Raw genomic sequence first — 27,249 nt, forward strand, 5'->3', positions numbered from 1 at the left:
GAGGTAAATGTATTATATTAACTTTTACAAATTGTTAAAACAAAAAATTAAAACGCTTGATTAGAGTTGAAAGACGTCCTTTTAAAAGTCCAGATTGATAGTTCGTTTTCAATGATTGCTTTTCAATGGAATGAACCGGAAGAAGCCCATGTCATATTGGAAACCAAATCTGGGCATAAATATTGACTAATAAATATTTCTCAGTGACGTTAGGTAACCACTCCAAAAATATTTGAAGATACAGGCAATTCCATAGTGCAGCGTGAAACACAGATACTATTTTACCGACCATGCTTCGTGCGGAGGAAGTGAAAGAGGAGTTTCTTATATGCGCGATCTGCACTAAGGAGTTCGATGAAGAAATTTACATTCCCCGTGTTCTACCATGCCTTCATACATTTTGTCAGGCATGTATGAAGAAAATTCTCAAACAAAATCTTCTGGTTTGTCCATTCTGCAAGGTGGAGTATGCTCTCCCGAGTGATGGGATTTATGTATTTCCAAAAGATTCCACGCGGCGAAACCTGATAGAATTCCTTAGAGTACGAAAGAGGTCCTCCGATATCCTCTGTAAAGATTGTCCAGACGATAATATCGCTGCAGATTTTTGTAAGGAATGTTGTATTTTTATGTGTGTGGAGTGCACACGTGCGCACAAAAGAAGTCTCGCATCACGTGGTCATGTTACCATGAATATTAAGCAACTGCAGTCCAGTGGACCAGAAATCTTCCGAAGGAAACTTAAGTGTACAAAGCTTGGCCATGAGGGCCAACCATTGGCGTTTTACTGTACCAGGAAAGGTTGTGACCAGTTAGTTTGCACTGCCTGCACCGTGTGTGACCACGACAAATCAAAAGGTCACACTATACTAAACGTGAAAGATATTCATGACCAGAAAACTGCAGAATTGAAAAAGATCTTCAAAATGTTAGATGATGATGTAAACACTGCGAAAATGATTTGTCAACAAACTGAACAGGAGCTGTTGAACATAGATATAAAAGAATTCGAAATCGAAAAGGAAATTGAGGACACGTTTGAGTTGTGTCACAACGCGCTTGATCTACGAAAACGAGAAATAAAGTCAAACCTAGCTGCTTTGTGTGAGAACAAAAAATCTTCAATGCAGTATAAAACTAAGAATTTGGAATCGTTTGTCGAAGATGTTACAAGTGCGAAGGACTTTGCCGATAGCATTGTTCACCACGCCGATCCAACCGAATTCATTCCTCTTCATCTGACACTGTACCGCCGCCTCAAAATGCTAACGGGTCAGAAATTTAAGAAAACCATGCAGGTTGAGTCACCTATATTTGATCCATCAAGAATGGACGATGAATTCCAAAGGCTCGTTAGGGGTATGGGGCAACTGAGCACAACAATCCACACACGAAAATTGAACTTCCGGCGTGGTCGAACGGACGTGGGGACATCTGAAGCACCGACACCGTCTGGTAAGACTTTCTAATGAAGTCATTTCGGGTAATACGAAGTCAGTTCTGTATGAAAAACCATTCAATCTTTATTTATTTTTTATTTACAGTCGAAGGTGACGTCAGAATTGGAGATATTCTTTGTAAGTATATTGATTCCCCCCCCCCCCCCCCCATTTCATTAAATAAGAATACAATGTGAAAATGAAATATAATTAGAAGACTTTTATGAAATATATCTATCGGTTTCAGGTCCTGCTTTTGTGTACGACTCCGACACTGTTCATCAATATAGGGAAATTAGTGAGGATCTGAGATCTCTCAAAAACCAGACAATGGGTTACACCGTCCAGCTTCCCCACAGTGAGAGGAGGCTGAAAAAATATCGCGGAGTCATCGGCAGCAGGCCTTTCCAGCAACCCGGGAAACACTATTTCGAGGTTCATGTTGACTTCCAGATACATAAAAAATTAGACAATGTCAACTTCGTATTTGAAATCGGCCTCATTAACCGTCGTGGTGATGTTGACCAAGGACACTATGTGTATGATCACAGCAACGCTTGGTCGTTTTGTGCACAACACTGCGAAGAGCACATGCAGCTTTGTCAGTGGTGCCGACATGGCGGCCGCAACCTCTCGCACACCCCTCTTTCTGGCATAGATGCTGGGACCGTGGTGGACATCACGTACGGATTTCTAGTGGACACTGACCAAAGGAAATTGATTGTAGTGGACTGTACGAATCAGAAGAAACTTCATACATTTACTAACCTGGAGGTCACTCGTCCTCTCTGGCCTGTGTTTGGATGTCATTGGCCAAGCAAGATCAAGATAGATATGTCTCTCAGAACAGGCAATGATATCAACAATATTTCTCCTCTTCTACGCACTCAGCAATGAAAGGTGGTGAAATGTCTGTATTCCAAACAGCAAACATTTTTATACATAATTTAAAGACAATACGACAGTATTCGGAATTTTTAGCTCACCTGAGCTCAAAGCTCAGGTGAACTTTTAGGATCACCTTTTGTCTGTCTGTAAACTTTTCACATTTCTTCTTCTCCAGAATCACCGGACCAATTACAATCAAACTTAGTACAAATCATTCTTGGATGAAGGGGATTCAAGTATGTTCAAATGAAGGGTAATCTTGCCTTTAAAGGGGAGATAATCACGAAAACACAAAAATATGGTGGGTCATTTAAAAATCTTCTCAAGAATCAGTGGGCCAGAAAAGTGATGAAAACTTCCTAGGGGCTCACGGCGGGTGTGACCGGTCAATAGGGGATGCTTACTCCTCCTAGGCACCTGGTCCCACCTCTGGTGTGTCCAGGGGTCCGTGTTTGCCCAACTATCTATTTTTATGCTGATATATAGGAAAAATCTTTTAAAATGTTCTTAAAAATCAATGGGCTAGAAAAGTTAAAATTTACATGAAAGTTTCTAGACTTAGAGTTAATTTAAGCTTGTGCAAATCGTGATTCCTGGGGATGGGGTGGGCCACAATAGAGAATAAAAGTTTTATATTATGCTGATATATAGGAAAAATCTTTTAGAATATCTGTTTAAGCCAGGACTTTCATATTTTGTATATACATGTACATTTTTTGCAGCATGACCTTTCATGTGTTGCAATGGTGTGTGATCTTGTGACCTTGACCTGGAAGTTTGACACTTAATTTTAATAAAAACCTGACCTATTCAATATTTCCTGAATTATTTAAGGAAAATCTTTCATATTTTATATATATTCTTCATGTGGCAAGACCTTTCATTTCATATCATGACTTTTGCCTTTGTGACTTTGAACTCGAAGTTTGACCTACTTCTAAGAAACCATAGCCTATGAGATATATCTGGAACCATTTTATGTAGGGCTTTCATATTTTGTATATGAATTCATTTATTTAGTTTATGTTAATTAATTTTCAGTAATGTCGTGATCCTTTGGGGCTAGGTTGGGGCCATCTTCACAAGTCAAGGGTTATTGATTCGTTACCTCGCACTAACCCTTGACATCAGTCGCTATTTAAAAGGTGGGCACATTAGACCATTACGCAATTTACTATAAATAAAACATCCAATGAAATCACTGCATCTTTTTATGGTGTACATGGATACAAATGACGCGATCTCATACTGCTGTATTGATAAATACGCGCAATTGTAATATCCACACCACTAATTACGTTTATTGATAGTATATCAAGTCTTGAAACCTTTTTGCTTAAGACAACATTGCTTAAACGATTGAAATAGCCATAACTGTAGGTATCAATACACGTGTTTTTATTTGAATCTCTCGTTTCGTGTTGTTATAAATAGAACCGCATTCTCATTGGTTCCCACTCTTTTGTGGAAACAATCAGAATGAGCCCAACTTTTATATAGCCACTGATGTCAAGGGTTAGTGCGAGGTAACGAATCAATAACCCTTGACTTGTGAAGATGGGTTGGGGCCACAATATTGTGTTAAAATTTTTCATGGGAATAAAGATTAATAAAAAAAATATTTTAAAATCACAACTGCTGAACAACGGGAGAGCCAAGGTAACTCAGGTGAGTGATGTGGCCCATGGGCCTCTTGTTTAAAGTTTAACCACGCTGCACGAATAAATTTTCTTGTTCATTAATTCTTTGATCTTAAATTATTGTGTAAACAAAATTGGAGACCACTTAAAAGTAGGATGCCACCTCTCTGTCCAGAGACGACTACATTCTGAGCACACAAAGCATTTCGTATGTAATCACGTGTACGCGTGCATCGTATGTAATTACGTGTACGCGTGCATCGTATGTAATCACGTACATCAATAAAGCAATTATTCAATGTTAGGTTATTTGACATACATTATAATCGTGACACTTTACACAGTTCCTGTTTGCAAAGAGGAGAAAAAAACCCACATGTACATGTGATCTAAACTGAATGCAGGAGACAAGAATAAAACTGGATTATTTATTTAATTTTGCAGAATTATAAAAAGAAAAAGTGAAACAAGTAACGTTTTTAGCAGACTACACTTTGTCAAATCAATTAGCCATAAAGATGTGGTCAAATTTCAGCAGTTGTATATATTTCTACTGTTGATATAAATAGTACCGGTACAGTATTATACGTGGATAGGGTGGACAAGGGGAACCACCTCTCCCTCCTCCGATCGCTGTTTCCTGCATTTTCTCCCTCCCTTCCTCTTTCATTCGCCCTCCTTCTGTCTTCTTTCCTCCCTCCTAACTTCTTTTTTTTTTCATTTCTCCCTCTCTAGTTTTTACACTGTCCGTCCCTACATTCTAGCATGTTACCGTTTTGTATTCACATGTATGTTTATTAAAATACCCCCTCTCCCTCCATCCCCCCCCCCCCCCCCCCCCCCCGATCTTTCATTATTGTATTGATCTACAGTTTCCATGACGGTCATGTTTTCGTACTTACCACTCGTTCGTATAAATATTTCAGTAAGAAATGTTTTTATGCTAAAGAAAATGTACATGTATACTGGCAGAGAATTCGAAAGAAGCGACAACAAAACAGAACAAAATACACACAAACACTGTATCTCACACAAATACACACAAACACTCTGTGTCTCCCTGTCTACAATTTCAGGTTACAGATTTTATCATTTAATGCACTATTTATCAGGACGTACATACATGTACATTCCAAGTTGTACGCCCCAAATCGTCGCCCATCCCAAATCGTCGACGGCGACAATTTGGGACGGGTGACAATTTGGGGTGCAACAGGCACATATATCATAAATTTCAATTTTTGAGTAATCTTTCCTTAGGAAGTTTTTATCAATTAGCACCAACAAAGCTATATGTATATATTTAAATCTTCATAAACACACACACCCCACGGGCCGAAACGCTCACCTGAGTCCACCTGCTCCAGTTGTTCATATCATGACCTCCGGGGCTTGACTAAACCAAAATAGATGTGTTGCATAATTTTTCAAAGGAAAATTCTTCTAAAATCTTCTCAACAACGCACCATTATAATTTGTCAAAATATTCAAATCCCCGCCAAATAAATCCTTTAAACTGTGACACCAAGATTAATTTCAAGGGCGGGGGGTAGCATTTTTGCATTGAAATTTGTAGCACATAGAAATATTATATGAAAATATTTCTTATGAGATTAAAAAGGGTATAAGTTTGTCAGAACTGTATTGTGGAATCAAGTTAAAACCCTGCAGGACAAAATCTACATCGAACGATTTATCGTACGGCAGTGTCCCTGTATGATCACATCTACCGACAGAAGTAATTTTAAAAGCAAATTATCTTTTAAGGATTTACATATAATTTTTTTTCCGTAGATTGCTCTGTTGTCTATGAAGGGACTGTCGCAAGTCCTCAAGTGCAAGATTGAATTGATTGGCGTAGAAAGGCTATAATGTATTAAATGGAAAAGGCTATAATGTATTAAATGAAAAAGTGACCCATGTGCACGTGTTCAATATCGAAGATACGAACATTTTATTTAGATAAGAATATATATTATTTACCACTACACAAGATGCCGAAAACTTATATTTTGGATTATATATATATATATATATATATATATATATATAGCGACTACGTCCTTGTAAATTCTTCACGCCATACATCGTATTTAAAAAGGGGGAGCGGAAACTGACTTTACAATTGTCTAACAGATATTTAGGTCCCGTTTTCGATTTCTTAATCAGTATTTCATGCACCATCTAAAATAATAAAAATATCAGATTGTGAAAATTTTGCCATAAGGTGGATTTCTCTCTGGTTATTGTAGCTCTCTGGTTATTGTAGCTCTCTGGTTATTGTAGCTCTCTGGTTATTGTAGCTCTCTGGTTACATATTATGTTAATGTAGTATTCCATACAGTCAAGCACTTTACGATTTCACTCAACAAGACGTTTGGATTATTATATGGCGTGAAGAATCTACAAGGATGCAGTTGCATTTTTTCAACTGATGAATTTAACCCATGTAGTGAGTACAATTGCTGCCCCTCCCCATTTAAAATTTTGAAATTTGGGCAAAATAACATCTTTTAAAGTTTTTATTTTTGCTACTCTATCCCTTTCCAATTTAGGATTTAAATATTTTTCAAAGATATTTAGGGGTTTGTTAAGCAATTGGAAAGTCAGTTTCCGCTCCCCCTTTTTAAATACGATGTACGTTTCTGAGATTGCCAACTTGTATTTAGAGGGTTGCCAAGTTGTTTTATTTGATTTGAAGTATTAAATTTTCACGTTACCTAATGTAAGATTTAAATCATTTCCCAAAATGAGAATGTTTATGTGTTCAAATAGTTTGTTTTAATCAATTTTATTTCACTACTATTTGCATTGTATAACTTAAGTTGGTATTTTCCCTGATAAGCTGTATGGATTACGTAATGTGAAGTAAAAACTAGAGACAATTTTGTAATCGGAAGACGAGTTTTCATTGTAAAAAAGATTCTAGATAACTGTTCTATTCATTAAAGGATCGATTCCAAAATTTGCTCCACGTTTTTCCCATTTCTTACTGCGTTTGACAGAAAGACTTTAATATCTCAACTAATATATACATGTAATTCTGAACTAAAATGGGCATTGAGATTAACAATTGCTATTAGTATTTGATTAGCATTCCTGTTTAATGAAATTTCTTGCCTAAAAAGTCTAAAATTAACGTAACCGGGTTTAAGAATTGAACTAAATTAAATTATTGATTACACCATCGGGATACAAGATAATTTTGATGCAAAGCATCAAATCGTGGCCGCTAAAACACTATTTCCAAAGAAATATATGGAAATTGTAATATGAAATACATTTAAAAATGGAAACAGAATTTAAGAAACAGTTTGATTTGAATACTCATCTTAGAAAAGCATGAACACTATCTCTTATGTAACAGCACTCTAGAGTTAAAAAAAAATGAATGTATGAAATATATAATTTTGGGTTTCAATATTGAATATGTGTGGTTAAAATTGCAGCAAAACTTAAAATAAATCATTTCAAAATCAACAGGTGCGCTTCAAAAGATCTTAAAATTATAAGTGCTACAACATGTATGTTGAGGAGGTTCAGGTACAGGGAACCAACAGCCTTCTGAAACATGATTGGATGAAGTTTAAAAACTGAAACATTATTTATTCCAAATCAGATTGCAGCATATGTACTTGAAAGTTCAGTTAGTTTTACACCAGATTCCAATATTGAAATACTGTTAAACACGAGACGTTTGTGGGACTTTGCTGCCCCTTTCCAATGTTGGCTCCCATTAGGGCGAACTGGGGACCTAAGGGCGAACCGCGGACCCCTTGCCTCTCAGATTTTTCCCACACCCTCTAGATTGAAATCCTAAATCCGATCATCCTTATGAAGCAATTTGATTTGAAGAAGCTAATTTGATTTATAAAATGTTGAAGTGCCATTATGATGGTATGTAATTGAAGCAAACATAAATATTATTAGATTTTGAGTTTCAATAGATTGCAGAACTCAAATATGCTTCAGAAATGTGGTGTCATATAGTTTATGACAAGACATACCCCGGTTCTATGTCACGTGATGATGACAATATTATTTGCTGGACTGGCTAGCCTGTGCATGTCTGCAACTCTGTTTGCACGTCGCAGTTTTTAAACAAAGAAATAGCCACACACACACACACACACACACACACACACACACACACATCTATATATATATATAATATATATATATTTTGCAGCTGTAGCATATTCAAAACAAATTCATTTTTGTTTATTTAATATTTGGAAATTGATCATGATGACAACAAGTAATTTTATTTTTAGATTCGCATTTTGATTTTAACAATGTGAACGTCATAACTACGAACATGGCTGACATTTGAAATAAAAAATATGCTAGAGTTCCTCATTGACAATATCTTCGTGGTCTTCCTTCAACAGTCTGTTGGAATTCCCATGGGCACGAATTGTGCTCCTTTGTTAGCTGACCTGTTTCTATATTCATATGAAGCAGAATTTATTCAAAAACTTCTACGTACGAAGAAACAACCTCTTGCTGTGGCCTTCAATTCGACATTTAGATATATCGACGACGTTTTGTCTATCAACAATAATAACTTCCATTCATATGTCGATTCGATATATCCCTGTGAGCTCGAAGTAAAATACACCACAGAGTCGTCCACTTCTGCTTCATACTTAGATATTTTATTGAAAGTAGACATTAACGGCAAACTGACAACTCAACTGTATGACTGATTTCAGCTTCTCCACCGTCAACTTCCCATATTTACGTAGCAATATTCCATTATCACCTGCATATGGTGTTTATATCTCTCAACTGATTCGATACGCAAGAGTTTGTTCTGCGTATGGACAGTTTTTAAATCGACGCAAGCTACTGACAAACAAGCTGATGTTAAAAGGGTTTCAACAGTCTCGATTGAGGTAAGCATTTCGCAAATTCTATGGTCGTTATAATTTCGCAAAGTCTATGGTCATTATAATGATCTAGTTCGTCAATACAACCTATCATTGGGTCAAATGCTGTCTGACAGGTTTCATAGTGATTGTTAGGCCGTTCTTGGCACACTGATTTTGACTACGGATTATTCCGTTTACCTGATCAGGATATAGGGATCACGGCGGGTGTGACCAGTCGGCGGTGGATGCTTGCTCCTCCTGGGCGCCTGATCCCACCTCTGGTCTGTCCAGGGGTTTGTGTTTGCCAACTCTCTGTTTTGTATTGCTTATAGGAGTTATGAGATTAATCACTTCATTATCTTCACCTTTCATTGAACATTGTATTGCAGAGCACAGTCCAGATATTGTAACCTTCACAGAAGTGAAACCAAAGAAATGCAAAGTGCCACTAGAGTATCGGAATCAGATATAGACGGATACCACCCACCTGTACAGAACCTGACAGATACCACCCACCTGTACAGATACCGCCCACCTGTACATAACCTAACAGATACCACCCACCTGTACAGAACCCGACGGACACCACCCACCTGTACAGAACCTGACGGACACCACCCACCTGTACAGAACCTGACAGATATCACCCACCTGTTCAGAACTTGGCAGATACCACCCACCTGTACAGAAACTGACGGATACCATCCACCTGTACAGAACCTGACGGATACCACCTACCTGTACAGAACCTAACGGACACCATCCACCTGTACAGAACTTGACGTATACCACCCACCTGTACAGAACCTCGGAAAGGAAGGACGCGGCATATGTATATATATTTCATCTCAGCTTGGTGTAGAGGATTTTATCATTGACATTGAAGATGGTGAAAAATTCAAAGAATCCATATGGGTGAAAGTGAAAGTTGTCTCTAGTCATTGGATGTGTGTATCGGAGCCCATCAAGTATCAATGAAAACAACAGGTGTTTAGAAAGACTTATTCAGTACACATCAAAGCATTTTCAAGACTTGATAGTGTTTGAGGATTTTAACTACCCTAGTATTGATTGGGATGATTGTGTGGCAACCCATAACGTACTTTCGGACAGTGACAACTTCACATAATGCATCAAAAATTGCTTTCTGATACAACATGTCGACAAACCTACAATATATCATGGCGATCAGAGACCCTCTCTATTGGATTTAGTGCTAACCAACCAAGAACAACGTCGTGAAGGACCTTCAGTATTGTTCACCCCTGGGAAACAGTGACCACTGTACATGGTTTTTGAGTAAGTGTGTAAAATCGAGGTTGTGATCACCAAGACAAGGAAAAACAAGTTTAATAAGGGCGACTACGACGGCATGTGTGATAAGAAACAGAACTAAGCGATAGAGACACTCAAGATGCCTGGGTTTTTTCAGTGATGTTTTGGAAAAAAACTATACAAAGTTACATCCCCACCCACAAAGTTGGAGGAAAGCGTAAAGTGCACTACCAGAAATACTGCAATCAAATCGCCCGTAATAAGCCGAGAAGCTATACAAGGCACCTACGTAGGAACTTCGAAGATTCACAAGCATCCGAGGTGAAGACAGACCAAAAGCCATTTTGCAAGTATCAAGAAAGCCTTTGATACAGTGCCCCACGAGAGACTGTCGAAGAAGATAAGAAGCTACGCCATTAAAGGGAAAAACAGAACCTGGATCACCGACGTTCTTCGAGGGAGATCACAGAGAGTGTCAATCAATGGGAGTAATTCAGAATGGTTTGAAGTAACGAGTGGAATCCCGCAAGGGAGAGTGCTTGGGCCAGTTCTATTTGTCATTTTCATTAACGATTTGCCAGACGAGCGTGACATTTTTATTTCCTGACGATACCAAGGTGCATGGCAAGGCGGCCACGGACGATGATCGAGCAAAGCTACAAGGTAGTTCAGCAAACACGGGGCTCTGGACATACCAGATGTGGGATCAGGTGCCTAGGAGGAGTAAGAGTCACCTGTCGACCAGTCATACGAATCATGTAAACGAATAATCCTTGGTCACAATCTGTGTAAATAACGGCCTAACAATTGGGATGAAAGACATCAGACAGCATTTGACTCAAGGACAGCTTGTAATGTCAAACTAGATCGTTTTAACGATCACAGGATCATGGAATTTGTGAAATGCTGATTTTAAACGAGACTGTTGAAACCCCTGTAACATGCCTCGGTTTAAAGACTGATCTTATGCAGAACAAACTCTTGCGTATCGAATAAGATGAGAGACTTAATAACCATATGCAGGTGATAATGGAGTATTACTACATAAATATGGGAAGTTGATGGAGAAGCTGATGTCATCCCGTCTGTCATAAAGTTGAGTTGTTTATTGGCTGTTAACGTCTATGTTCAATCAAATATCCAAACACGAAGCAGATGTGGAAGACTCTATGGTGTCTCTTATTTCGAATTCACGGAGATATATCGAATTTACAGGCTCTCGATGTTTTAAATATATACACTGTATGATAAAAAAGATCTTCCCGTAAACAATTTATTCATAGACATTTATTTATTTTATATATTTAAAACGTCGAAAGCCTGTGATCGAATCGACAGAATGAAAAATAGATAAAACGTCGCTTTCTCGACTAGACGGAAAAGACCGAGCTATGTTCCGACGGAATCAGCATTATCACATTACTACCGGTAGTACAGATCAAGTACCCCTTATTCCATTTTTTTCTTTCTTTCTGAAAAGTGGTTTCTGTGCGTGGCCATAAATATTGGTGACAAATGATGTTTAATACCTGCCATTAAAACACAAATCTAGGATCATGAAACTCGGTCTCCATTCCACAGGTCACGACTTGAATAAACGTCGATACATACACGGTGTTATTAGTAATGGTTATCTTCCAGCATCCGAGTAATATTCACATTATCCAATAGATGGGCGGTCTTCTGTCACGAGTGCGCGGAGCACACGAGTGAGAGAATGACCGCCCATCTCTTTGATAATGTGAATATTACTCGGATGCTAGAAGATGACCGACTTGTCACATATTTCAAAAGCTTCTCATTTTACATTTATTGACCCATACATTCAATACAATGGTAGATTGCCATAGATGCATGTGCATATAAAATTTAATACACTTTACCCGTAAAACAGCAAAACTAACTTAACGAAAATTGATTATCCCTGTCAGTATCAATCACATATTGGTGGCTTCATAAATTATTTTTCAGGAATTTAATTCTATACATGTATTTGTACAAATGTTTTAAGAACATGTATAACACAAATATTAAAGTAGGAAAAGGATTAAAGACTAATCTTGCATTAGCAAACTCTTTATAAAATGAGAGAGAGAGAGAGAGAGAGAGAGAGAGAGAGAGAACTATTTAACATCACTGACTGGTAAAAAAAAACCCACGGTCACAGGTATGTGTATATGTGTTACATAACAATTCCTGTCTGATTCAACGCCCATCATCAATCGGCGCACGCTTTACCCGTAAAATAGCAAAACTAACTTAACGAAAACTGATTATCCCTGGCAGTATTTATCACATGTTGGTGGCTGTATAACACAAATATTAAAGTGGCAAAAGGATTAAAGACTTGCATTAGCAAACTCTTTATAATATGATAGAGAACTATTTAACATTACTGTCACAGGTATGTGTATACATGTATTTGTTACATAACACTTATCGTCTGTTTCAACGCCCCAGACATCGATCGGCGCACGCTTCGCCCGTGAAACAGCAAAAGTAACTTCACGAAAACTGAATTATCCCTGTCTTGTTTCTATTGTGTAATTCAGATGTTAGTACCGCCCATGCGATAACAAAGTGGGAGGAGCTCGTTTTATCACATATGCGATAATAAAACCCTATTGATGATAACCAGATACAATACCTGAACAACAAAAGAAAATCACTGTAAATATGTGACAAGTAGATTGATCATGTTTATAGATTACGTGACCTATTTCGGACCTGTTCTGGTTCCAGTCATGGAATGAAGAAAATGAAATCTACTCTGTATGCAGACACTTCCATGTTAATTAAACCAATTGTACATGTATTCAAGAGTTTAATAAAGAGATGTAAAATAAAATTCTACATGGCCCTTGGCCAGGGCGTGGAGATTTGAACTTGAATCTATACACTATATGATGTTTGATACATTGAACCCATATTTTTGAGAAGATTTAAAATTATTTCCCAATGTATTCCCATGAAAACTTTTAAACCTCTATCATACACCTCCTACCACCACCCTGACTCAGGATGTCACAGCATAATTCAACTCGAGTCTACACTACAAGAATTTTCAGAATAGATTTTTCCTTTACATTTGTAATTTAGAACTATATGGACCTTGTCTGGGGGGTGGCAATAATTTGGAAAAAAAATTGGCAGCATCTACACTACTTAAGATCATTGTTTGCATTGTAATCTGACAGATTGTACCATTGCTGCTCTTGAGAATATTTTCACCCCACCCCTCCCCCAATATATTCCAAATAAAACGAACGTGATCCCGGGAGTCATGGTATGAACAGACGTAAATCTACAAGAGGCTGCTTTAAAATTCGACAGATTTGACCTTCAAGGCTTGGGGTTCCTGACAAGACGACTTTTTCTATATATTTCCATTAGAACTTCGAGCCCCTTTGGTGGACCCATCCTGGCCCCAGGGGTCATTATTTTAAAAACAAACTCAATCTATATTTACCTGAAAATGTTTGCATGTAAATCTGATACCTCGTGGTTCTTGAGAAGAAGACTTCTAAAGACCCCCCCCCCCTTCCAGACATGGTGGTGTTACATTGGTAGTACATTAAAAAAGAATACGTACATGTACACCAACCCTATCTACCCCTTGGAATAGAACATGGCCCTTTATTTGAAGTTACTTAAATCCCCTTTACCTAGGGATACTTAGTGCAAAGTTTGGTTGCAACCATTGGTTAAGTGATTCCAGAAATTGGTAAAGAGATTAGAATATATGAAAAGTTTATAACATACATGTACACTGACAATGAAAATTTCATTTGACACTGGTGTGCTAAAAACAAAATTAGCTCAGAAAAAACAAAACTTTGTTACTTTTATCTTTATTGACTAGGAGTAAATGTTTCTGGTTGTATTGCACTTCAAAAATATTTAGAATGCAAAGATATACTGTTCAAAGTTAGATTCTGTTAGAATACAAAGATATACAGTTCAGAGTTAGATTCTGTTAGAATACAAAGGTATACTGTTCAGAGTTAGGTTCTGTTAGAATACAAAGGTATACTGTTCAGAGTTAGGTTCTGTTAGAATACAAAGATATACTGTTCAGAGTTAGATTCTGTTAGAATACAAAGATATACGGTTCAGAGTTAGATTCTGTTAGAATACAAAGATATACGGTTCAGAGTTAGATTCTGTTAGAATACAAAGATATACGGTTCAGAGTTAGATTCTGTTAGAATACAAAGATATACTGTTCAGAGTTAGATTCTGTTAGAATACAAAGATATACTGTTCAGAGTTAGATTCTGTTAGAATACAAAGATATACGGTTCAGAGTTAGATTCTGTTAGAATACAAAGATATACGGTTCAGAGTTAGATTCTGTTAGAATACAGAGATATACTGTTCAGAGTTAGATTCTGTTAGAATACAAAGATATACTGTTCAGAGTTAGATTCTGTTAGAATACAAAGATATACTGTTCAGAGTTAGGTTCTGTTAGAATACAAAGATATACTGTTCAGAGTTAGATTCTGTTAGAATACAAAGATATACTGTTCAGAGTTAGATTCTGTTAGAATACAAAGATATACTGTTCAGAGTTAGATTCTGTTAGAATACAAAGATATACTATTCAGAGTTAGATTTTGTTCATACGAATGGCCTGAAATCAAAGTCTCTCAAAAACAGCTTAAGACTGCAGTTGGTTTGGTTCAAACTGAAGAAAATTTAAAGTCTGGATTGCAAAGAGGCAAAACACTATAGTGAAATTTTCTTACTGTCCATTAGTACATTATGGATGTTCACAAATGAAAAATAATTATCATACAACACAAATCAGAAAATTTGTAATGGATGACAAATATATATGAAATGTATAAAGTCTTTTGGTAATGCATACCAAGTTTAGGCAATGGAAATTTTGAAGTTTTGTTTTACGAAATCTTCCAACACAATATTTTTAAATTTTTAAATAAAAGTGAAAGCAATATTATTGTCTTTCTCAAATTTATTCAAGTATTCCCACCAAACAGGAAATACGCAATCATGAGGTGTAAAATTATAACTGCTACTGCATATTGTCATAATGGCTGACCTCCTTTCAAAGCATAGTATCAGTCATATAATATTTGGTTTTTTAAATTATGTGACATAGCTGGTTCACTCAGCTGATTAATGTGTGAGGCTGTCAATCTGAATATTATGAGTTTAAAGCCCCACTGGGTTTTTCAATTTTTTTTTTTACTAAAAGCCACATTTTTTTCACTAAGTAATGCAAATTTAAAAATTTTAAAAAAATATTTCAAACTATTATAGATCTTTTATTTCCCACCCAATACAACTATTGTTGACGTGCTATGCCTCCTTAAAATCCACCAAGAAAATATCAAAAAGCTGTGTAGATGCTGAGAAAATTGTAAAGAGAAGTTAATTTTCCTACATGCCATTTTAAAAGTGTTACTAAGATAAACATTAGAACTTTTGCATATTCATAAACTACAATGTGTAAGTGCAGAGTACTACTAATATGGAAAAATTCAATAAAATTAATATCTTGTTTTCATGATTAATATCTTCATTGTAAGAGTGGGATATAAATCTTTCACAGATCAACACAGACTCGCATGAAAATTACATGTACAGAATGTATTCAAATAAAGTCTAATGCAACATACATGTAGGTAAAATAAAAACAAATGAAATAGCACTTTTTGTATTCAACATGGATTTCGATCCACATGATTTCCCCCACCCCCACCTTTCTGTTACCAAAAATGGATCTAGCTTGCATAACATCCATACATGTCTGGTCTGTGAAAAATGCTTATGAATACACTCTCTCCAAACTCACTGACATCGCCTGGTGTACAATATTCAGGACCACACTGGGTTAAGTTAACATTGCTGAAATGCAGTATAACTTTAAAAACACACCCTATCAAATCCATATCACATTCACACAATATAAAAAATTTAGTGTGTAAGTTATTCTACCAGTGTAAAGTTTTCAAAACTAACAACTAAATAATTTTAGTCAAAATTTAGTTGTGATATTCTTTATAGTAACAATTAAATCAAATAAAAATCTCACTTTGTGATAAAACTACACATGATCCTGGTTAATTGAACTGATTTCGTATTCACACGACAATGAACTAAATTAATCTAACCAACTTCACACCCGTAACAGATTAACTTACCAACTACAAAAATTGGTTAAGTTATCTAAGTATGAATGGGTATAGATCTAGTGAGTTAGCCCACCATTATCTGAATTAACTCAGATTACTGTGACATTATACATTAGAAGAGTGAACTGGTCCTGAAGTGTACAGTGTATGATAGAAAACAATTGGAAATTTTGTCACAATCAGTGACACCCAAGGCTAGAGAATTAAGTGATAATGCACTTTTTAATATAAATTATTTATGCGCCTACATGTAATTGTTCCCTGCCATAGACACATGACACGCTCGTCACTATCAAAGGGGCACTATCTTATGCTTTATTAGGAGTGGGAACAGATGGGCACATAAAGTGCTTATGGTCTAAATATACATGTAGGTATAGCTACTAAGAACTCAGATGTTCCAAATAATGTGTAAGTCAAGAGTAGTGATGCTGAGAGAGCGGATCAAAGAGAGAGAGAGAGGGGGGTATAATGAGCTTTGTATTTTGGTGAGATGACCGTAAAATTTCATCATTTCAATCACCACCTACACATACACCTTGTTATTGCCATAAATACACACATAGTGATTGTATATAAGGCACACTGAATTGACCATCATAATGACAGTAACAAAGGTGCTCTATTGCTTTTCAAATGCAATTGTATTTATGTGAATAAATCAAAGAATAAAATCATAATCTAATATAAAATATATATGGCATTCACATTTATAAAAATATATCATTAGTGAAGCTAAGCATGATTAATTCCCCGTTATAAATCCTACAATATCTTCATATAAGGTATCAAAATCTGTACCTAGCACGGAACTAGATCATACATGCATACATTTTGGTTTTAGTGCAGAAAAATATGACGGTTGCATGTAATTTCTTCTATTCCACTTTATCAAGTCCCTGCTTAATCAATACAAAAATGACACGATATGGTCGGTATATATATATATATATATATATATATATATATATATATAATACTGTCTTCAATGTCTGCCCTCTGGAAACCAATATCTGCACTTTGTAAAGATTTTTCAAACTTTATAAGGTGATAATTTGTTCAAGCTGACAGAGGTTTCATCTCTTCTTCCCGAGGAGCAGATAATTCTATTTCATCAGTGGGTGGTTTGCGACCAAGACATTTCTGGACAAACGGAATGGCATAGAGCATGGCACCACCGATGGCCACCATTGTACCCGCTACATGGAAAGGAATGTTGTAACTTCCTGTTCCATCATATAGCCAACCTAAAATCATACACATATGAAATTTCAATTTTCATAAAAAGGACTACTGCATATCTCTGGAAAACAACAAATTTCCAAGGATCGATCAATTAAAAATTGTATTGTGATGCTAAACCGAACGATTGATAATTCAGAAAAGAATGACTCATACATCATTTTTTCTTCAAGTCTAAAGTTCTTTCAAACACCACCATTTATCCCATATATATATCAAAAACATGCAAGTTTCATGTATCAATGAGTACTTACCAGCAATTGGAGGCCCAATGAATGTTGCAAGGCCTTTAAACATCAGCAGTAGTCCAAATGCATTGGTCAGCTTGGAAAGTCCCAACAGGTCCACAAGAACCACAGAGGTCAAACCCACATATACACCTGTAATAATTCACACCCACATATACACCTGTAATAATTCAGACCCACATATACACCTGTAATAATTCACACCCACATATACATATACACCTGTAACAAATAATTCAGACCAATAGGAAGCAATTTCAATGTGTGAGTTGTGGGGGAGGCAACAAAATGTGTGTGGGGGGGATAGTTTGCTGATTGTAGTTCAAGTATTTAATTCTAAGTCGTAAATGTACACCTGTAATGTGATTATACAGACTAAATATAGTATAACGTGTACCAACACGCCCCCTGTTATTCTCCTTGTCTAATTATGTCAATAATAGTGACCCCATTGTAACTATTTTGATGTCTATGAAATAAACAAATATAGACTTCTAGGGATACAAGGACTCACTGTGTATCACTAATTGTAGCTGATAACTCCATCACGTGTCGACATTTAGAATTCATCCTCATATGATCACAAGCTTTAAAATGTTTAAGAGACAAATATCCAAGTATATGCATCATCAAAAATACTTAAGAGGATACACTTGAGTAATTATTTACTACTTATGTCGTCGCAAATGATAATTTGTGGTACCTGAGTTACAGTAAATTCATCACGAGTGTCTATACACTGAGACTGACCTTAAAGAAATACGTGGGAATGTTTTTTCAAGACTCATACTAATATTTATTGGTTCTAATTTTGATGACATAAAAAGGTTGAGTATGCCCTAAATCATCAAGTTTAGTGGTATATGGCAGGTCAAAACTGAAATGTAGCAATAAAAATGTGTCAACTATTTGTATAACTTTGCTAATTATGGATTGTGTAAAATATGCCTTAATTGTGAGGGTGATTGATTTGTCAGTAGCTAGCGACATTTAACATGTCCATTATAGTCCTATAAGGACAGTGGATCATATTTCTAAAATGTATGCATACCTGTTAAGAATGTTTCCTCTTCCCCATAATCGTTCTTACTGTACAATTCTACTTGTTCTTACATTCATGTTCTTACTGAGTACAATTCTACTTGTTCTTACATTCATGTTCTTACTGAGTACAATTCTACTTGTTCTTACATTCATGTTCTTATACTGTACAATTCTACTTGTTCATACATTCAAACCTAATTCAAAAGCTGGATCTCCATACTAATGAAATAACATGATATCCCCCCCACCTATAACTGACCTCTACATTTCTCCAGAATTACAGATATTTAGTGTACAATGAGGTCAAACCCTATTATACTTATCACTCAATAAATGTTCTTCCATGCTTAATTGTTCATTATATAGATATTTCTCTCTCCAGATTTTTATCATTTTAAGGCAATAAAAAGATACCATCTTTATATATATATATATATATATATATATATATATATATATATATATATACTTTCAATTTCATCTCTTCTTTTTTCTTTAAAAGTTTGCGGGCATATATCACACGATATATGCCTGGAAACATTCCGGCCCGCAAACATTACGTCACAATCAATACATTATCAATCAATACACTTTTAATTTTCGAATGTTTCATCTCTTACTCAGTTAAACCAATGAAGAAATTGTTAAAAATAAAATTATTGTCAGTTTCTAAATAAAATTGAAAGGATATAATAAAAAGGTTATAGACTTTGTATGGGAATATATGACGACCTCGTTTTTTTGTCGCGCGCCAAAAAACTCGGTCGTCATATTTTCCCATACAAAATCTATAACTCCTAAAGTGTATGATTACACATTAAAGTATGTACAACTACATACATGTATAGTGATATTTGTATAATTGCCCCTACACATATCAAAGTCTACATAATTATATATCTATTGATTTTTGACATACATGCACATGCACACACACAAAACCTCTTATATATATTCAATTGCCTATTGACATTTGTATATTTACCTACAGATGTCAGTATAATTACCTATAAATGCACCAAAGACTGCAGCGTAACCAATCAGGAAGGGATAACTGTCATTGAGTGGAGAGAGGGCTGTCGCGTTCCCACATATAAACAATGAAGTGTTGTACAGCATCAGTCGATTCACCCAGGGCTTGTCCGCCATCCATCCAAACACCACTCGACCAATAGTGTTTGCAATCCCTATAACAGACACAAGGAATGTGGCATCTGTCTTGTTAATTCCCACCTCATGAGCTCGATCTGGGAGGTATATGTATGGCATGTTAAAACCAATACTGGTGCAAATGTTGGAAATGGTGAAGAGTAAGAAAATGACATCTTTAAGAAGAGAAAAGTCCATCATTTGTCTGATGGCATCCCTCATTTCTGGAGAGAGCCCAAGGCACCGGAACAGACACCAGTCCTGGTCCTGGTCATCAGGGATCACATCCGGGAGTGAGGTTATACTGGTGATAAACAGGTTGGGGTTTGACCGATACTGGGGGATATTGATGAGACTACCACTATAAAAGATGTCCTCTCTGTACATTGGACCAGAAGATGGAGTCAGATGAGATTGCGTAGATGTCTGACGATTGAAAGACTGTTTTGATGGAGAGGCAGATAACGTTTTGGACGCAATGTTGTTTATGGCTCCTTCACTTCTAAACAGTTGATTAGTGTCATTCTGGAGTATCAGATTCTGTAAATGTTTATTAGGAATGGCCAGGGTGTCTTTTGTCCCAGTTTTTTGAATGTCTGGGAGATCCCCCTGCTGATCTGTATATTGAACACCGTTAGATTCTGCGGGTTTTTTCATGAGTTTTTCTTTCTCCTCTTGTTTGCCCTTTTCTTCATCATATTCTCTATCTGCATTTTCATGTTTTACAACCAAAGGTCTAAACAAGACCCCAAACAGAATACAATTCAGAATGATTCCAGCCTCTATGAGTACAGCTCCTCTCCATGTGTACTCATCCACCAATAGGTTGGAGACTGGTGCAAAAATAAAAGTCCCAATGCCTGATCCACAGACGGCAATTCCAGTTGCAAAGGACCGCTTTGACTCAAAATAATGACTGACACTCACTATGGCAGAAAGGTACATTAATCCAAACCCTAGGCCTACAAAAAGCCCGAAAACTTATCTATAAAAAATTATTACATTTTTCATTAATTTCTGTCAGAAGTACCTCTTCAGTTTCAGAAAAATAACACGTTTTTTTTTCTCAGAGCCTATCATGGTACTAAGTATTATTTTCTTATTTTTCACACAGAGAGAGGGCATAAATTGCTAATTTGCAATAATTCTGCAATTCACCCTCTCTTAGTCAATCTTCTGTTAAGTGGCCTTATAGAGTTATGGCTAAAACTCTGTGTGACCTTGACTTTTTCAAAAGACCTTGGATGATGATTATGGCACAATATTTCGTCATAAGCAATCCCTTGAATAAAGGACATGTATATAAGCATCCATAATCTCTGCACTCTAAAGCCTGATGACTCAAATACATTGTGTTGTCAATCCTTGGGACCATAAACCTCTTACAAATGACCTTATAGTATAATGGATCATGAAACACCCTCTAGCAGTTAAAGCTCTAACCAGCCTTTACAGTTTAAAACTGACAATATCAATCTGAAAATACAACATGCATAGGATCATATAGTAGATTGCATTTCTACAGATTTATGTCCCTTAATGATATTACCTGAACACATAATGTCTACAAATTAACAAGAACTGTGAAGATATACAGTCATTCAACCTCGTTATTTCAAACTCCATGGGAACGAGAAAAAACTTTGAGATATCCGAGGATTCGAAATATCGAGGGTAAAACACTCAAAGAATAAGCGGTTGGGACTTTTGATCACTTCGACATATTCCATGGTATTCCAGATATCAGTGTTCGAGATACCAAAGTTCAACTGTATATAAAGATGATTCTTGTACAAGACCCCCCCCCCTTTCTTTACCTAAAATCTATCTTTACCTGAAAGAATGCCAAAACTAAAGAAGAGATAGTAAATGTTGGGTGCAAACAGACTAAGGATGAAACCAACTGCTGCAATGATGGCTCCCACTATCGTCACTGAGCGGCAACCATATCTGTTGGTCAAGGCACTCGTTACTGGTCCTACAATGCACAAAATACACAGTATGACATACAGGTGCTTTATTGGAATAAGTCAGTAAGAACTATACAGATTTAAATATTCTAACTATGCTAGCTAGCTGATAAACTGTCACTTTGCAGTCATTTGGAGTGAATGGACATTCAACAGATACCTTGGACTTAAAGGATCATCAAACAATTAACCCTCTCGGAACTTTAATTTTTGCAATCATTCACTGACTGTTGATTCATTCTGGAAGTCTAGCTATAAGATGATATTCTAATCCTTAATCATCCGTTTGTGATTTAGAAGTAATTAATTTAAATCCTTTTAAACTATGCAATCACAGCTGTTTAATTACTGATGCAAGTAGCTGCATTAAAATATAACAAAGGAATTGAATTGCTTTTCCAACATTTTGTCAATCATAATTATATATATGCATGTATATACTTAATGAAATTTCATTATCTATGGAACTGAGAAAGTCATTCTCTAGTTTTTCCAAAAGATGATGGCTAATTACTTCAATCAGTACAAACCTAGCTCACTATGAGAGAGAGATAAAGCATGATGTATTATTCTAGCTCGATAAAACGGTCACAATCTGGCAGGAATGGGGAAATCTTCAATAAAATGCTTAACTAAATTAGAACTCAAAATATTGTTCACAGATGTACCATGTTGTCTACACAAGTAAAGAATATGAACTAAAATCAGAGACATTATATTATATAGCAATGTATTTTTATGTCGAAAAAAGTTGCTGGCATAGCTAGTCCTATAGAGTAAACTGCTGGATCTTGGACATTTACCTAATACATTGAAAATATGCCATTCAGTGAGCATATTCCTTGTCTTTAAGGCCAAAATAAAATATATGTGTGTTTTTGGTTTCCCAGGCCTACCTACTTTTTTGCTGCCAACCCTAAAGAATTTTATTGACAATATATACAAGTATATAAATCAAATTAAAAAAATTCAATTTTCAAACTGGAGGGTTTTTTTTGCATTCGAGTTTCTGACTGCTATTAATCTTCAAAATGTTTGAAAAGTAATTGTAATGTATATATATAAACTATCTATTTTGTATTGCTTGTAGGAGTTATGAGATTAATCACTGTTCGTTATCTTCACTTTACATTCAAAGTGTATCAATGTAAGATTTCAAATCGAATGTTTCATTAGAATGAAATGTTTTACCTATCTACCCTACCTAAATGTTTGGGGAGTGAAATAGGAGACCACATATATTTTATTTTAATTGGCCGTATTACTCTTTGAATTAATTGCCTCATACAACAATTATCAAGTCATCTATATATATATATATATATATATATATATATATATATATATATACATATATATATATAGTATATAGTATATACATAAAAACAATGATATAGAGGACATTTGTTCCATGCAATATGTGCAGTATACTATTGAGGTATGTGATAATAATGTTGTTACTTAAGATAAGATATAGATGTATATATCTACTAGAGATTTCTGACCTCAATTTCTATAGCTGGTTTGAATGATTGACCAGTATATACTTATTTACTTACTTAATCCTCTTCGTGCTAGAAAGCACATGAGGCCTTCACCGAGGATCGCCATCTCTGTCTGTCTGCTGCCATGTTCTGAATCCGGCCCCATGTCCATCCACACTCCTTCATCTCTTTCTCTACTGATCGCCGCCATGTTTCCTTTGGTCTCCCTCTATTTCTCTTTCCTGTTGGCGATCTTTGGGATTGATGTTGCTCCCATCCTGTGGACATGTCCGATCCATTTCCATCGTCTCATCTTGATCATCTCAGATATTGGTGATGTTGACGTTCTCTGATATATATCTTTGTTCCTGATGGTGTTGGGCCAGAAGACCTTCAGAATCCGTCGTAGGCATTTGGTCTGGAAGACATCCAGTCTGTGGACAATACCTTTGGTCACCTCCCACGACTCGGCACCATATAGGAGGACTCCAATGATGTTACTCTTGAATATACTGATCTTGGTCTTGATGCTGATGACTGCTGATTTCCAGATGTTCCTCAGGCTTGTGAAGGTTGCACTTGCTTTGGCTATTCTGCTCTCTACATCAGATGTTGAATTCCCATCGGCTGTGATCTTACTGCCGAGGCAAACAAACTCTGAGACTTCCTCTACTACGTTGTTCCCAATAGTCACTTCTCTTTCTGTTTTGTTGTTAACTTTCATGATCTTCGTCTTTCCGGCGTTGATGTTGAGACCTATCTGGCTGCCGTAGTTTGCCAAGTAGGTTGTCTTCCCTTGGATGTGTTGGAAATGATGAGCCAGGAGTGCGATGTCATCTGCGAAGTCTAGATCTTCTAGAGACTTTTCAAATGTCCAAAGCAATCCCCTGTTGTTCTGACTGGTTGTCTTCTTTATATATATATATATATATATATATATATATATATATATATATATATATATACTGCATGATTTGAATGATTGACCAGTTTATAACAACACAATTAATAGGTATGTCAATGGGTTGGAATTTGGCATGCATTATGCTAATGACTTCTGCCCAGAATAACTTGGCTAGTCTTCAAAAATTGTTGATTTGCTATAATGTGACGATTCATAAAATGTATCTTTTGTTCCATTATCAGAATACTGTGTAATGTTTGAAAGAGATAGTGTCAAGAGTTGGGGTGCAGTAAGTCATTTCATCAATATCACAATACATGTATGTCAACAAAATATGTAATTGTCATCCAATGCACTTTAATTATGAGGGCTTTAATAATTTTCAGTTGGGCACCTTTCCCCATATTACCTTCTTATCTACATATGTATACTTACTTCTAAAATGATGAGCTGTATTACAGCAAATGGACAATCTTTAAAAGGATTAAGGCCTACGTATATGAGAGAGCAAGAATATGCGACCATACAGCATATTGCATACAGTACCAGCCAAAAAAATATTTTTTCGATTGTAATTTCGATTGCAGTTCATACCAACACTTACTATCATAGCAGGGAATATCATACATGTATTCCATAAAACAAAAGCTACTGTGGAAACTCCAGTTTAGTGTATAAATGGATTTAGACATTGAATATCATTAACACCATTGGTTGGTTATGAATAGAAATATGATAAAAAATAGAAATATAATCATAATTAAGTGCAATTGAAATATCTAATAGGGACATACCTTCACGAAATTTGCCAAACAATCCCATCTCCAGTCTTGAACTAAGTAGATATTAGTTTTATATGTACTGTACGTGTTATAATTTCAGTGTATCCATTTTAACTGGTCAAATTACAAGTGGTTTTCATTTTACAGTTTCAAAAGGAAAATAATCAATTATACCAAAAACAAAAAATAAAACTGCATACCCCTCCTTTCTTCCAATTTCTTATACACGAGATGTGTATCCAATGGCAACTCTAACAGCAGTTCATACCAGCACTTACTATCATAGCAGGGAATATCATACATGTATTCCATAAAACGAAAGCTACTGTGAAAACTCCAGTTTAGTGTATAAATGGATTTAGACATTGAATATCATTCATACCATTGGTTGTTTATGAATAGAAATATGATAAAAAATAGAAATATAATCATAATTAAGTGCAATTGAAATATCTAATAGGGACATACCTTCACGAAATTTGCCAAAAAATCCTATTTCCAGTCTTGTACTAAGTAGATATATATGTACTGTGTTATAATTTCAGTGTTTCCATTTTGAGTATTTTCCCAGTTTTATTTATTACTCAGTGATTGTTAATCACTAATTAGAACTGATGAATGTAGTACACGTCTGTCCTATTAGCTGGAACCCCATTCAATATAGTTCACTTTCCAGTCCTATATTTTTCAGGTTTGTACCTGACTGTCTATGCTTTCGTAGAGGTCATGCAGTGTGCAAGGTTGGAATCATTCATCATGAACACAGGAATCGTGTGATGTCTAAATGCATGCTTCCTGTGAGTATTAAAAATTTAAAAATCATGGGAAAATAAATGGGCCTAAACTAGAGCTGTCCTGAGAGCATGTACGTGGTAGTGTTAGATACATTGTACATGGCTTTTCTACTGACTCATTCTCAATCAGTAAAACACTGGACTGTCATGCCAGACGTCCTGAGTTTAATCCTCACCAGGGAAATAAAACAGTCTCTGTTATACTAATATACATCCAGATGCACTTCTACAGTCAATTTTTTTTTATATTACCTTCGATTATGTTCATTATATATCTGTGATAACTTAAATCATAAAAAACCCATTTTATTTTATCAGTATTCCATTGACCTGATTATGTTCATTATACATCTACAATCATTACTTAAATTGTAAAATATTTTATCAGTATTCAATTGACCTCATCTTTGACCATTCATCCTTAGGTACTAGAGATGACAGATGTTCATGTACTATCAATTTAAGTATGCAATCATCATACACAGAAACAGACTATCATTATCATGATATCAGTAAAATCGGTGAATCCGTCTGGATGATAGTAAATTTTGGACTTACCAACGAGGAAAGTGACACCTGGGACAAGAGACCCCACCCACGCAGTCTCTCCTTTTCCTCCCTTGAAGTAAGTCAAGAACTCCATGTAGAATACTCCAAAAGAGTAGACGATTCCATCAGCCACCACATGAAGCAGGAACGACCCCAGTACCACGAACCAGCCCCAACCTCCGTCTGGTGGGGTGGGCATGCTGTCTACTCCCACACCGTGTTTTCCTTTTCCCCTACCTTTGCCCATTACTGCTTAACTGAAGGTCAAAGTTGTGATTTCAAAATATGAAATCAATAAAGCAACAAAATATCACAATGGCAGGACAGTTTACAATATTGCTGATTTGAATTCCACACTGGTATAACTATTTTTGGGTCTGTGAATTGTTTTATTGCAGGAAATTAAAGATGTTAATCTCCAGCTCTCTGGAAATAATCATTGGAAGGTTAAAATATACAAAATGTTTGTGAAAAATAAAGCAAATCTATATGATAACATAATGGACTTTATCAATAATTTAATGAAAACAGAGTTATTGCCCTTGTATTCAATATTTTGAAACATATAATTGACTATTCATATATAACTTAGACTTTTGAAATATTCTATGGTTAACAAGATTTTTTACAATAGCTATTGAAAAATACTCTAACCAAATTTAAGTTCCTGTCATGCACAAATCTTATTGAATCATTGACTTTGCGAAATCTTATGATGTCACAGGAGGATGGAACTACGTTAATTAATCATCATCATCACATTTTTTCAGTCACATTAAAGAAGAAAGTGATTGATAAATCTA

General features: G+C 35.8%; 2 protein-coding genes across 3 annotated transcripts; one reads left to right on the plus strand and one right to left on the minus strand.

Annotated features, from left to right (window-relative positions):
* The first annotated feature begins 225 nt into the window (after nucleotides 1-225).
* LOC125660487 (E3 ubiquitin-protein ligase TRIM56-like) lies at nucleotides 226-3,141 on the plus strand. The gene is made up of 3 exons (XM_048892325.2): nucleotides 226-1,455; nucleotides 1,545-1,577; nucleotides 1,687-3,141. The coding sequence occupies exons 1-3, from the start codon at nucleotides 291-293 to the stop codon at nucleotides 2,334-2,336; spliced, it is 1,848 nt and encodes a 615-aa protein (XP_048748282.2). The 5' UTR covers nucleotides 226-290; the 3' UTR covers nucleotides 2,337-3,141.
* Nucleotides 3,142-15,716: 12,575 nt separating this feature from the next.
* Nucleotides 15,717-26,855, minus strand: LOC130050182 (monocarboxylate transporter 12-like). Of its 2 annotated transcripts, none has more exons than XM_056149382.1 (5): nucleotides 26,456-26,855; nucleotides 21,798-21,941; nucleotides 19,822-20,925; nucleotides 17,777-17,902; nucleotides 15,717-17,527 (listed from the first exon to the last, which is right to left on the minus strand). In XM_056149382.1, exons 1-5 carry the CDS (start codon nucleotides 26,691-26,693, stop codon nucleotides 17,340-17,342), a joined length of 1,800 nt encoding a protein of 599 aa, XP_056005357.1. In that variant the 5' UTR covers nucleotides 26,694-26,855; the 3' UTR covers nucleotides 15,717-17,339. The 2 variants fall into 2 exon arrangements, with proteins under 2 accessions (XP_056005357.1, XP_056005356.1); XM_056149381.1 differs by lacking the exon at nucleotides 26,456-26,855 and adding an exon at nucleotides 23,493-23,665.
* Between the last annotated feature and the right edge of the window lie 394 nt (nucleotides 26,856-27,249).

The sequence above is a fragment of the Ostrea edulis genome, chromosome 9 (assembly GCF_947568905.1).
Source record: "Ostrea edulis chromosome 9, xbOstEdul1.1, whole genome shotgun sequence".
Lineage (NCBI taxonomy): Eukaryota > Metazoa > Mollusca > Bivalvia > Ostreida > Ostreidae > Ostrea > Ostrea edulis.